We start from the raw sequence: 14,140 nt of genomic DNA, 5'->3' as shown, positions 1-14,140 counted from the left end.
AAGTGTATAAGAATCATCTAAGTATCCCCCCTGTCCACCTTATAAATACAGTAAAATGAAGTTTTATAACCTGCTTGAATCGTGTTTAATCTGCCCAAGGGGCGGCGTTTCATCTCAATTTGCGCCCAGCCAGCCTTGCCCCAACTGCCGTTTGAAGCGCCGCCCAGCTCATCAATATTCACTTCGCTGGGCGGCTACTAGTGTCCCCGACGCAAGATCCGGCGCATGCCCAGTACAATACTATGGGCATCAGCCTCCGGCTCATCTTCAGCGCATTCGCTCGGCACCCTCACTGGCCGGGATCGCATCGCGCCTGCGCACAGTCTGATTCTCAGAGGCCGATGCAGCCTCTGCTTTATGTGCATGCGCCGGGCACAGTTCATAGCAGCGCTTCAGAGCGCTGCTCTGTTACAGCTGAAAAGGGGTTAATTAGTGCGCAGGCGCGATATGATTAGTGCGGATTAGTGCGCCGCCCAGCGAAGTGAATATTGATGAGCTGGGCGGCGCTTCAAATGGCAGTTGGGGCGAGGCTGGCTGGGCGCAAGTTGAGATGAAACGCCACCCCTTGGGCAGATTGAACACGATTCAAGGAGGTTGTAAAACTTCATTTTACTGTATTTATAAGGTGGACAGGGGGGATACTTAGATGATTCTAATACACTTTATAAGACCTGTACTGTCATATATATACCTAAATATGCTTTTTGGGCCTGTCAATGTCCCTTTAAGGTCTTACAAGACCTCTGGGGAATATTTAACCTCACTTTTTTTTCCCCCCACTATTGATTTCTCCTGTAACTGGGGCTGACATAGTAGCCCCAGTTACAGTGGAAATACACTCACCATAGAGGCTGTACAGCACTATACTGTGCTGTACAGCCTCAGTGAAGGGCTGATCGAGGTCTGTAGAAGACCTCACAGCTCCTGCACTCTCTGGCCCCGGCGGTCATATGACCGCCGGGCCGGAACAGGAAGCGCACAGCGCTTCCTGCTCTGTATACACAGCGCTCGGTGAGCGCTGTGTATACAGCGAACTAGAAGGCAGGGACACCTGGGAACTGTCCCTGCCTTCCCTAAGGGTTGTCCTGCTGTCACTGACAACGGGCAACCCGATCAGAAGCTGCACGATTAGCGTGCAGCTGCGATCTCTGAATGGACGTTTTAAAACGTCCATTCAGAGATAGAGAACCACCTCCCAAATGTTTATAGTCTATGGGCGAACGGGAGGTGGTTAAACTATTGTGTTCTCATCTATCACATAAAATTCAGATTAACAATACATTGAACCTAAGGCTGTAATGTAATATAATAGGAAAAAAGTCAAGGAGGGTGAATACTTTTGCAAGGCACTGTAAGACCCATGGTGTATTCAATGACATTACCTATTTTTCCAGGAGTTGGCTGATGCTGTTGAGCCACATGTGTCACATTTGTTGACTGGGATCCAGACTCCGACTGCAGGGAATCAAGAAGCTGAGAATCTGGAATAGTAAAGCGCAACACACAATGAATACAAGGATCAAGCAGAATTTAAGGCCTTTTGCAGACAAGCGAGTTTTCCGTGCGGGTGCAATGTGTGACGTGAACGCATTGTGCTCACACTGAATTCGGACCCATTCATTTCAATGGGTCTGTGTACATTAGGTTTTCACGCATCACTTGTGCGTTGCGTGAAAATCGCAGCATGTTCTATATTCTGCATTTTTCATGCAACGCTGGCCCCATAGAAGTGAATGGAGCTGCGTGAAAATCGCATAGCATCCGCAAGCAAGTGCGGATGCGATGCATTTTTCACTGATGGTTGCCAATGTTTGCAAACCTTCAGTTTTCTATCACGCACGTGCAAAACGCTTTGAATCGCATTGCACCCGCGTGAAAAAAACTGAACACCTGAACATAAAAAAAGTAAATGAACTTGCTTGCGAAATCGCGCATTTTTCACTGAACGCATTGGCAATGCATCCGGACCTATTCCGCTCACGCTTGTCTGCAAGGAGCCTAAGGAGAAGCGATCTCCTCTCCTGACAGGCGTTTTAATAACTACTTGCACTCTCCATGTAATAACGATTTTGGACATCTTCTCTTACTGTATTGTGGCACTCCTACTATTCCTGCTAGAAATTAATTTTTAAGATATGGATGGCACAATATGGTGATGCAATTTTTTTTTTTATTCTTTTGAAATTATTAAAACAAACTATATACTTTTGGTATAACTAAAATCATACTGACACGCATAATAATGTTAGGATGTCATTTTAACCGCACAGTGAAAAATGAAACCCAGTAAACAATGACATAGTGGCGTTATTTCCCAATTCCACTCTAATTCAATTTTTCCAGGTTCTCATATGGAATATTAAAAAGTGCTATCAGAAAGCACAATGAGCCCCGCACATAAAAAAAACCCTCAACAAAAGCAGAAGAAAAAAAAAAAAAAAAAAAAAAAATCACAGAAGTTATGGCTCTTGGAAAGCATGGAGCAAAAAACAGACAAAAAAAAAAGAAAAAGGGGGAAATAGTGGCATCAGGAAGAGGGAACATCACCGCGGACGGCAAAGTATTGGCAGACATGCTGATTTACGCAGGCTGTCACTTATGTGCTGATATGAGGTGGTTTAATGCAGGCAGCGCACGCTTGAGAAGAGTCCGGGTTATAGGATACAGCTGAACACCAAGATTGAGCAGACCTGATGGCCACATATATTGGTATATATCAGGCACACAGATCCCTGCAAGGACTTAATGTGGTCAGCAGATTAAAAACCTAAATTCCGCCCCCCAACATGTTTCGCCAGCTATTCTGGCTTCATCAGGGGTTTGGGCAGAATAGCTGGCGAAACATGTTGGGGGGCGGAATTTAGGTTTTTAATCTGCTGACCACATTGAGTCCTTGCAGGGATCTGTGTGCCTGATATATACCAATATATGCGGCCATCAGGTCTGCTCAATCTTGGTGTTTATACCCCAGACACGGGGGCCAAGCAGTTATCAGGCACTTTTGGAATCTGTCTATACAGCAGGGATGCTGGTGTGTGGTTGAGTGGTGTTGGTGCACTCCCGCCAATCCATACACCGTAGTGCCCCCTTATACACAGCAAGTCTCATGGGGTACAGTGTTTTTAACCCTATAGGTAGCTCACAATTTGTTATTTTCACTCGTGTTTTAACATGAACAAGTAAAAGTTATGTTTTATTAGTCTGGGACAAGAGTGGTTAGTAGCCGTATAGGCAGTAGTGTTTAAGTAATAAATTTAACCCTTCCCAGATAGGGTCCTTTATAAGTAAGTATTTGATAAGAAGCATTTAAACTAGGAAAGGGGGGCAAAAGAGTGATAATCCAGCAGTCCGACTGCCCCCCGGAACAATGCCAGAAGATGCCAGTAGCAGAAAGGTTACTAAATAACAAGCTCAGATTCTTGTCTACAAATGTTTGCAGTTTAGAGAATTAGATCAATGAACTTGAGGCTATAATGGCATCTGAGAATATAGATTTAGTGGCTGTTACTGAGATGTGGTACAATGGGAGTAATGACTGGGATATAACAATACCAGGGTTCTCTCTATACAGGAAAGACAGAGAAGGCAAGAAGGGAGAGGGGTGGCCCTGTATGTGAAAGATAGCATAAAATCTAATTTGATACAAGTTAGCGAGACTAATTTAGAGTCAGTTTGGGTTAACTTGCAGCTTGATAATCATAAGGTAACTCGTGTAGGTGTGATATATAGACCACCTAGCCAAGTCAAAGAATTAGATGATCTACTAGTTGAGGAAATAGCTAAAATGACATTGAAGGGGGAAGTTATCATTATGGGAGACTTTAATCTTCCTGATGTAAACTGGAAAACCAAAAAAGCTAGTTCTGCCAGGAGTACAGATATTCTAAATTCCCTACTGGGATTATCTCTACAGCAAGTAGTTGAGGATCCAACCGGGAAGGAGGCCATTTTAGATTTAGTATTCACAAATGGGAATTTGGTATGTGCTATTACTGTAGGGGAAAGCTTGGGATCTAGTGATCACCAGTCAGTGTGGTTTACTATGAGTCACACTATTTCAAGTGATCCACTGGACCCAGGAGGTCAAAGGATACGATTTCAATAGTCAGAGACTATATTTCCTGTTTCTGGTCTTTTCACAAATTTTCCTTTTAAAATATAACTTTTATTTCTCTTTTAATAAACAAATTAGTCACAAAAACATATATTTAAAAAATGCCATATGCTGGGCAAATACTAGTGGGGGACTTATGAGCTTAGCGTCCACTGCCTAGTTATATGTAAGCTAAGACGTTGGTTATCTCTAGCAACAGTTTGCGAGATGCATGTCTGTAATGTCAGCCGACATCAGACACTTTTAAAGCTATCGCTCTTTGGTTTAAATACCCTTCCTATAGCGCTATGTCTGCCCCTGTAAGGTGCTTGTGTAAGCGGCGTCTGCAGATCGCCGTTCAATTAATGATTTCTTTTGCCCTGCATAATCTTTAAAAATTATTGGTGCAGCTCCCCCAACATGTTTCACCGCGAGATGCGGCTTCTTCAGGGGGGTAAGGAGCTACTAGCAACACGAGTGTTCCGTTTGTAAGAACTTGTATATCCAAAAGGCGGGTTTCCGTTCTATATTGTCCTATAGGGTTATACCTCATGTTGAAAGTCGTGCATATGAACCAATCCAGATGCGGTTTCGTTAATCACAATGGTCTGTTTGTCAGCCAGTCACATTGTTGCTGATGCGCTTGCGTTCGATACTTAGTTTATTTTTAGTCAACTATTAAGTGCGCATGCGTCGGAACTTAGTATTTTTTCTAATCTGACTCTTATATGCGCTTGCGTCGGAACTTAGTATCATTTTTGACTATTATATGCGCTTGCGTCGGGACTTAGTGTTTTTTCTATTATGACTCGTATATGCGCTTGCGTCGGAACTTAGAATCTTTTTGACTGTTATATGTGTTTGCGTGGGGACTTAGTTTCTTTTTAATTTTCAGCTATAGAGTGCGTTTGCGTCAAGACTTGTATCTTTTTGATTTATAACTATAATGTGCGCCTGCGTGGGGACTTAGTGTCTTTTTTGTTTTTTTATTTTTACAACTATTATGTGCACTTGCGTCGGTACTTGGTGTCTATTTATCTTTGTGAGTGTTTAGTGCGCTTGCGTCTGAACTTAATGTTTTCCCATAGTGATTATAATGTGCACTACATCAGACCTCATGTGTTTCTACTTTATTTTTTTATCATAACCATTCTATGTGCTTTCTTTAGAACCCGTGTCTTTAGATTATAACTATTAGATACACTTGCATCTACTATTAATATCTTTTTATTGGGGCTATTTATACATTTTAGAATTTCTACTTAGTTTTGATGTCATCATTGCGCTTCCATAGTGCTTGAGATTTGCCCATAGTGTTTCAATATGCATGTATTGAGATTTAACTTTTTCTCTTTTTTTCAGATCTATCTCCCACCAAGTAGAGCGAGCAGAACTCACTCCCGATCTCCAAATTGTAAGTAACATATGTCTGAACTTGGATCTTTCTCCATAATATTATTCCTTATTTTTCTTAAGTACTAGGTCGAAAATTGGAAGTTGGTTCAATCCATTGGTCTTCTTGATACTTGCTCCACTAAAGATGTTTCTATTATGTTTATACTGTTATATTTATACTGGGGGGCTCTCCATGATATCATTAGGGAGATATATCCTTTCATCCTCATTACAGTCCAAGCTATATAATCAAAATGAATTAAGTGTCGTGCCCATATCTCAGACCCCCTTATAAACCTGCTTCACTACTATAGCCTCAATATAATTCAGACACATATATATACTGACTCTGACTGAACTTAAACAATTTATTCTGATTATTTGTAGATTAACCACATATTTTCTATTATCTGGATTGGTATGCTCTATTCTATTTTTGCTTCTACATATTAGTTTATTAGTAGTTTTTTATAATATTATGTTATATAGAATTATTTATAATAACAAGAGTGATACTTAGTGATTTTTATTCATATAAACGCTGTAAAGGTGAATCCTTCATTCAATCCGTTAGGGCTCATGGTATCCAGTCTCTGGATCCATCTAGCTTCACTTTGTAGGAGTTTCCTATCCAGGTTACCACCTCTGGGACCCATACTCAGTTTTTCTATGCCCCAGAACCGTAGAATTTTTATATTATTGCCATGCATGTATTTGACATGCCTGGCAATTGGTGTATCTTTCCCAGTCTCTATGGAGCTCATATGTCCAGAGATACGGCGCCTCAATTCCTGGATAGTTTTGCCCACGTACAATTTGGGACATGGGCACGATGCTATATATATCACTCCTTTGGTCTTACAAGTAATCAGTTGTCTAATTGTATATTCCTTTCCGTCTGATGGATTTGTGAATTTTTTAATGCGTGGGATATATCTACAAAAGGAGCAATCCCCACACGGTGAAGAACCACAATATTTTTCTCTAATTATATTTTCTCCTTTTCCTTTTTCTTTTAGATGGCTATGTACTAGATGATCTTTTAGATTGGAGCTCCTTCTATATGTAACGCTTGGATTAACGGTAAGTACTTCTCTGAGATCTCTCTCTGTCTGAATGATGTACCAGTATTTTTGAAGTATACTGTAAATTTCTTTATTGTATCCGTCAAACGTTCCAATACACCGAATAGTCTCGTTTTTCTTGGGAAGAGTAGACGTAAGTAATTCATCCCTATTCATAGCTTTCGCTCTGTTATAGGCTCTTTTTAAGGGGGCTGTAGGATAGCCTCTTTTTTTGAAACTGGTATAGAGGTGCTTGCTCTCTTTTTCAAAGGTTACTGCATCGGAGCAATTCCTACGGGCCCTCAGATATTGGCCCGTAGGTATTCCTCTCTTAAGTGGTAAAGGGTGCCAACTCCCCCACTGCAAATAACTATTTGTGGAGGTTGGCTTCCTATACACCTCGGTACCAATATGTCCATTATCCATGATCTGGTGCAGAGGGTTCAGAATATAGTGGAAATTATCCCAATCCAAGAACAGGGACAAAACGTAAAATAAAGAAAGGGAGATATCAGCCCCCAAAAAAAGTCATTCAAGAGGCCAGACAAACGCCAAAAATATGTCCGCCAATAATGGGAAGACAGTATCACACAGGTCCAAATATAACAATGACCAATATGACTTCAGGTCCATCCTCTGGACCTTATTCCACCTCTACCTCTGCACAACCGTTTGCCTTCGGACAAACAGTGAATGGGATAACCAATGTGAATCCGAATCCTCTCACTTCTCAAATAACATCAATACAGACGAATACCCAGACGAATACACCTATAGCCCCCCTTTTTTTAGGACAGGCAGGGATACAATTACGGGATCGGGAGAAATGGGGGTACAGCAGATAGGAGAAAATATACAAATAGAGGAAGATAGTGATAGACAGATTATAAATCTGTCCACTTGCCCCCTGACAATAGCACAGAGAAAACTTCTGGATAGAGGTCTTACTTTCTCCCCAGTTCCACAGAGCGATAAGTTCTTGTGGATAAAGGATATCAATCTCTTTGCGCGCAAATTGGCTTTACACAAGGTACATAAACAGGCAGAATGGGATATGAGAAGAACGCAAGAAAATGAGGAAAAATGTATCCAAACCCTAGAGGACCTCCTTAGGGAGAATGAAGGACAAGGCGTTATTCCAGACCCCCCGTTCTCTACTTTAAAACCAAAATCAAAGACCACCCCGCCATTTGCGCAATTCAAAGAGATTGATACCTTTGTCAGCCTGGTTACTCAGGATATAAAAGCACTAAAAATGAGAAAAGACCATATAGACCAAAACATGAACACCCAGGAATTAAAAGCTCTGGAAGAACTTAAGAATAATGAGGATATTGTTATCAAGCCTAGTGACAAGGGGGGCAACATAGTCATTCAGGATAGAGATGACTATGTAGATATGGTGCAGAGACTCCTGAAAGATAGAAAGACCTACAAAATACTCCCCAATGACCCGACTAGTGAATATTTCATAGAGCTGAAGGTTCTCCTGCAAGAGGCAAAGTCTAGAGACCTAATAACAAAAGATGAATTTGCGTATCTCCTTAATAAAGATCCTACCATCTCTACCTTTTACGCACTTCCAAAAGTGCATAAAGGGAAAACTCCTATCCCAGGGAGACCGATAGTTTCCGGGAATGACAATCTGACACAGGGGGCAAGCCAGTATGTTGACCAAATACTGAGGCCTTTTGTAACCACCTTACCATCCTATATCAAAGATACAAAAGATCTCCTTTTAAAAATCAATGATATGGTGATGACACCAAATACTATACTAGCTAGCCTGGATGTCGAATCCCTGTATAGTAATATACAACACTCACTGGGCATAAACGCAGTTCACTTATTTCTTGGTACAAAAAGTAGTGTCTTTCACCAGCACAATCACTTTGTAATAGCTATGTTAAAATTTGTTTTAGAGCACAATTATTTTATATTTCAGGGTAAATATTATAAACAAATTAATGGTACCGCGATGGGGACATCATGTGCCCCAACTTATGCAAATTTATTTTTAGGGTGGTGGGAAAATGACACTGTATTTACGGAGGGGATGTCACGATATACCTGCCACATTCTCTTTTGGGGCAGGTATATCGATGACATCCTCATCCTATGGGATGGTGCACAAACACTTTTCAGGGAATTCGCCCAGGTACTAAATGACAACAACATAGGTATGAGATTTACATACGAACTACAGGATAGAGAAATTGTGTTTTTAGATCTAAAAATCAAGATCATGGATAATGGACATATTGGTACCGAGGTGTATAGGAAGCCAACCTCCACAAATAGTTATTTGCAGTGGGGGAGTTGGCACCCTTTACCACTTAAGAGAGGAATACCTACGGGCCAATATCTGAGGGCCCGTAGGAATTGCTCCGATGCAGTAACCTTTGAAAAAGAGAGCAAGCACCTCTATACCAGTTTCAAAAAAAGAGGCTATCCTACAGCCCCCTTAAAAAGAGCCTATAACAGAGCGAAAGCTATGAATAGGGATGAATTACTTACGTCTACTCTTCCCAAGAAAAACGAGACTATTCGGTGTATTGGAACGTTTGACGGATACAATAAAGAAATTTACAGTATACTTCAAAAATACTGGTAACATCATTCAGACAGAGAGAGATCTCAGAGAAGTACTTACCGTTAATCCAAGCGTTACATATAGAAGGAGCTCCAATCTAAAAGATCATCTAGTACATAGCCATCTAAAAGAAAAAGGAAAAGGAGAAAATATAATTAGAGAAAAATATTGTGGTTCTTCACCGTGTGGGGATTGCTCCTTTTGTAGATATATCCCACGCATTAAAAAATTCACAAATCCATCAGACGGAAAGGAATATACAATTAGACAACTGATTACTTGTAAGACCAAAGGAGTGATATATATAGCATCGTGCCCATGTCCCAAATTGTACGTGGGCAAAACTATCCAGGAATTGAGGCGCCGTATCTCTGGACATATGAGCTCCATAGAGACTGGGAAAGATACACCAATTGCCAGGCATGTCAAATACATGCATGGCAATAATATAAAAATTCTACGGTTCTGGGGCATAGAAAAACTGAGTATGGGTCCCAGAGGTGGTAACCTGGATAGGAAACTCCTACAAAGTGAAGCTAGATGGATCCAGAGACTGGATACCATGAGCCCTAACGGATTGAATGAAGGATTCACCTTTACAGCGTTTATATGAATAAAAATCACTAAGTATCACTCTTGTTATTATAAATAATTCTATATAACATAATATTATAAAAAACTACTAATAAACTAATATGTAGAAGCAAAAATAGAATAGAGCATACCAATCCAGATAATAGAAAATATGTGGTTAATCTACAAATAATCAGAATAAATTGTTTAAGTTCAGTCAGAGTCAGTATATATATGTGTCTGAATTATATTGAGGCTATAGTAGTGAAGCAGGTTTATAAGGGGGTCTGAGATATGGGCACGACACTTAATTCATTTTGATTATATAGCTTGGACTGTAATGAGGATGAAAGGATATATCTCCCTAATGATATCATGGAGAGCCCCCCAGTATAAATATAACAGTATAAACATAATAGAAACATCTTTAGTGGAGCAAGTATCAAGAAGACCAATGGATTGAACCAACTTCCAATTTTCGACCTAGTACTTAAGAAAAATAAGGAATAATATTATGGAGAAAGATCCAAGTTCAGACATATGTTACTTACAATTTGGAGATCGGGAGTGAGTTCTGCTCGCTCTACTTGGTGGGAGATAGATCTGAAAAAAAGAGAAAAAGTTAAATCTCAATACATGCATATTGAAACACTATGGGCAAATCTCAAGCACTATGGAAGCGCAATGATGACATCAAAACTAAGTAGAAATTCTAAAATGTATAAATAGCCCCAATAAAAAGATATTAAAAGTAGATGCAAGTGTATCTAATAGTTATAATCTAAAGACACGGGTTCTAAAGAAAGCACATAGAATGGTTATGATAAAAAAATAAAGTAGAAACACATGAGGTCTGATGTAGTGCACATTATAATCACTATGGGAAAACATTAAGTTCAGACGCAAGCGCACTAAACACTCACAAAGATAAATAGACACCAAGTACCGACGCAAGTGCACATAATAGTTGTAAAAATAAAAAAACAAAAAAGACACTAAGTCCCCACGCAGGCGCACATTATAGTTATAAATCAAAAAGATACAAGTCTTGACGCAAACGCACTCTATAGCTGAAAATTAAAAAGAAACTAAGTCCCCACGCAAACACATATAACAGTCAAAAAGATTCTAAGTTCCGACGCAAGCGCATATACGAGTCATAATAGAAAAAACACTAAGTCCCGACGCAAGCGCATATAATAGTCAAAAATGATACTAAGTTCCGACGCAAGCGCATATAAGAGTCAGATTAGAAAAAATACTAAGTTCCGACGCATGCGCACTTAATAGTTGACTAAAAATAAACTAAGTATCGAACGCAAGCGCATCAGCAACAATGTGACTGGCTGACAAACAGACCATTGTGATTAACGAAACCGCATCTGGATTGGTTCATATGCACGACTTTCAACATGAGGTATAACCCTATAGGACAATATAGAACGGAAACCCGCCTTTTGGATATACAAGTTCTTACAAACGGAACACTCGTGTTGCTAGTAGCTCCTTACCCCCCTGAAGAAGCCGCATCTCGCGGTGAAACATGTTGGGGGAGCTGCACCAATAATTTTTAAAGATTATGCAGGGCAAAAGAAATCATTAATTGAACGGCGATCTGCAGACGCCGCTTACACAAGCACCTTACAGGGGCAGACATAGCGCTATAGGAAGGGTATTTAAACCAAAGAGCGATAGCTTTAAAAGTGTCTGATGTCGGCTGACATTACAGACATGCATCTCGCAAACTGTTGCTAGAGATAACCAACGTCTTAGCTTACATATAACTAGGCAGTGGACGCTAAGCTCATAAGTCCCCCACTAGTATTTGCCCAGCATATGGCATTTTTTAAATATATGTTTTTGTGACTAATTTGTTTATTAAAAGAGAAATAAAAGTTATATTTTAAAAGGAAAATTTGTGAAAAGACCAGAAACAGGAAATATAGTCTCTGACTATTGAAATCGTATACTATGAGTCACACCACACAAAAACTCGTCAGTAAAAGCAAAAAAAGGAAGAGACCACTGTGGTACTCAGCAGAAGTGGCCAAAATCATTAAACACTAAAATATAGCATTTAGTAATTATAAAAAAAAATAAAAAAAAAGAGGATGACAGGCAAATTTATAAGATTAGGCAGAGAGAGGCCAAACAAGTTATAAGAGCTTCTAAAGCACAGGCAGAAGAGAAATTAGCTCAGGTCAGTGAAAAAAGGCAATAAGACATTCTTCAGATACATAAATGAAAAAAGGAAACTAAAACAAGGAATTACCAAATTAAAAACAAAAGAAGGAAGGTATATGGAAGAAGATAAAGAACTAGCTGACTGCCTCAATGAATTCTTCTGTTCAGTTTGTACAAAGGAAAATTAAGGAAAAGGACCTCAGTTAGGAAGGAAGACTAATGAATCTTTTGATGCATGTGTCTTTACAGAGGAAGAGGTTCTAAGTCAGCTGTCTAAAATCAATACAAATAAGTCACAGGGGCCTGATGGGATACACCCAAAGCTATTAAAAGAGCTCAGCGGTGAACTAGCAAAACATTAACAGATTTATTTAACCAATCACTGGCAACAGGAGTCGTCCCAGAAGATTGGAAATTGGCAAATGTTGTGCCCATTCACAAGAAAGGTAGTAGGGAGGAATCGGGCAACTATAGGCCAGAAAGCCTGACATCAATAGTGGGGAAATTAATGGAAACCAGCCTATTGCACACGACCGTATGGCTTTTTCAGTGTTTTGCGATCCGTTTTTCACGGATCCGTTGTTCCGTTTTTTGTTTCCGTTTCTGTTCCGTTTTTCCGTTCCGTTTTTCCGTATGGCATATACAGTAATTACATAGATAAAATTGGGCTGGGCATAACATTTTCAATAGATGGTTCAGCAAAAAACGGAACGGAAACGGAAGACATACGGATGCATTTCCGTATGTGTTCCGTTTTTTTGCGGACCCATTGACTTGAATGGAGCCACGGACTGTGATTTGCGGGCAATAATAGGACATGTTCTATGTTAAAACGGAACGGAAAAACGGAAATACGGAAACGGAATGCATACGGAGTACATTCCGTTTTTTTTGCGGACCCATTGAAATGAATGGTTCCGTATACGGACCGTATACGGAACGCAAAAAACGTCCAGTAAACGGGAAAAAAAAACGTCCGTGTGCAATAGGCCTTAAGGAGAGGATTGTGGAACATCTAAAATCCCATGGATTGAAAGATGAAAAACAGCATGGGTTTACTTCAGGGAGATCATGTCAAACTAATCTTATTGATTTTTTTTGATTGGGTGACTAAAATAATAGATGGCGGAGGTGCAGTAGACATCGCTTATCTCAACTTTAGTAAGGCCTTTGATACTGTCCCACATAGAAGGCTTATCAATAAACTGTAGTCTTTGAGCTTGGACTCCCATATTGTTGAATGGATTAGGCAGTGGCTGAGGGACAGACAACAGAGGGTTGTAGTCAATGGAGTATATTCAGACCATGGTCTTGTTACCAGGGGGGTACCTCAGGGATCTGTTCTGGGACCCATATTGTTTAATATCTTTATCAGCGAAATTGCAGAAGGCCTCGATGGTAAGGTGTGTCTTTTTGCTGATGACACAAAGATTTGTAACAGGGTTGATGTTCCTGGAGGGATACACCAAATGAAAAAGGATTTAGGAAAACTAGAGGAATGGTCAAAAATCTGGCAACTAAAGTGCAAGATAATGCACCTGGGGTGTAAAAACCCAAGAGCAGAATATAATAGGATACAGTCCTAACCTCAGTATCTGAGGAAAGGGATTTAGGGGTCATTATTTCCGAAGACTTAAAGGTAGGCAGACAATGTCATAGAGCAGCAGGAAATGCTAGCAGAATGCTTGGGTGTATAGGGAGAGGCATTACCAGTAGAAAGAGGGAGGTGCTCATGCCGCTCTACAGAGCACTAGTAAGACCTCATTTGGAGTATTGTGCTCAGTACTGGATATTGATACTTTGGAGAGTGTTCAGAGAAGAGCTACTAAACTAGTAGATTGATTGCAGGATAAAACTTACAGGAAAGATTAAAGGACCTTAAAGGGATTCTGTCACCAGGTTTCACCCCCTCCAGATAAAAATATGGTTATGTTCATGGAGCTTTCACGATTGCTAATGTGGTCTTATAAATGTAATCTGTAGGCTCTTTTTGCTCAAAAAACGCTATTACTAACCTGTCAATCAACAGAATAAGGTGCCCAAGGGGATGTAAATGGATCCAAGCTGCCGCCCGCACCCACCGCCGTTCGTGCCAGCTCCGTCTTTCCCGACCTCAGCGCCGCCTCATAATCCTGTGTGACGCCTCCGGCTCTCCCTCCCTCCCCCCTCCTTCTGCTCTAACATCTCGCGCGTGCACACAGGGCTCTGCCAGTGTGCAGGTCATCGAGAGGTTGAGCG

At 40.4% G+C, this 14,140-nt stretch overlaps 1 protein-coding gene across 4 annotated transcripts in view; it reads right to left on the bottom strand.

The window, feature by feature from the left end:
- The window catches only part of LOC120988660 (E1A-binding protein p400-like), a 160,283-nt gene that overhangs the window by 126,592 nt on the left and 19,551 nt on the right, over positions 1-14,140 (bottom strand). For all 4 annotated transcript variants that reach the window (XM_040416264.1, XM_040416265.1, XM_040416266.1 and 1 more), the window contains exon 4: positions 1,383-1,481. In XM_040416264.1, coding sequence (XP_040272198.1) covers positions 1,383-1,481 — 99 coding nt within the window. The remainder of the gene's footprint in view (positions 1-1,382; positions 1,482-14,140) is intronic.

This window comes from Bufo bufo, chromosome 2 (assembly GCF_905171765.1).
Source record: "Bufo bufo chromosome 2, aBufBuf1.1, whole genome shotgun sequence".
Classification (NCBI taxonomy): domain Eukaryota; kingdom Metazoa; phylum Chordata; class Amphibia; order Anura; family Bufonidae; genus Bufo; species Bufo bufo.
The sequence above is the reverse complement of the archived record's forward strand: the minus strand, read 5'-3'. Positions and strand labels throughout refer to the sequence as shown.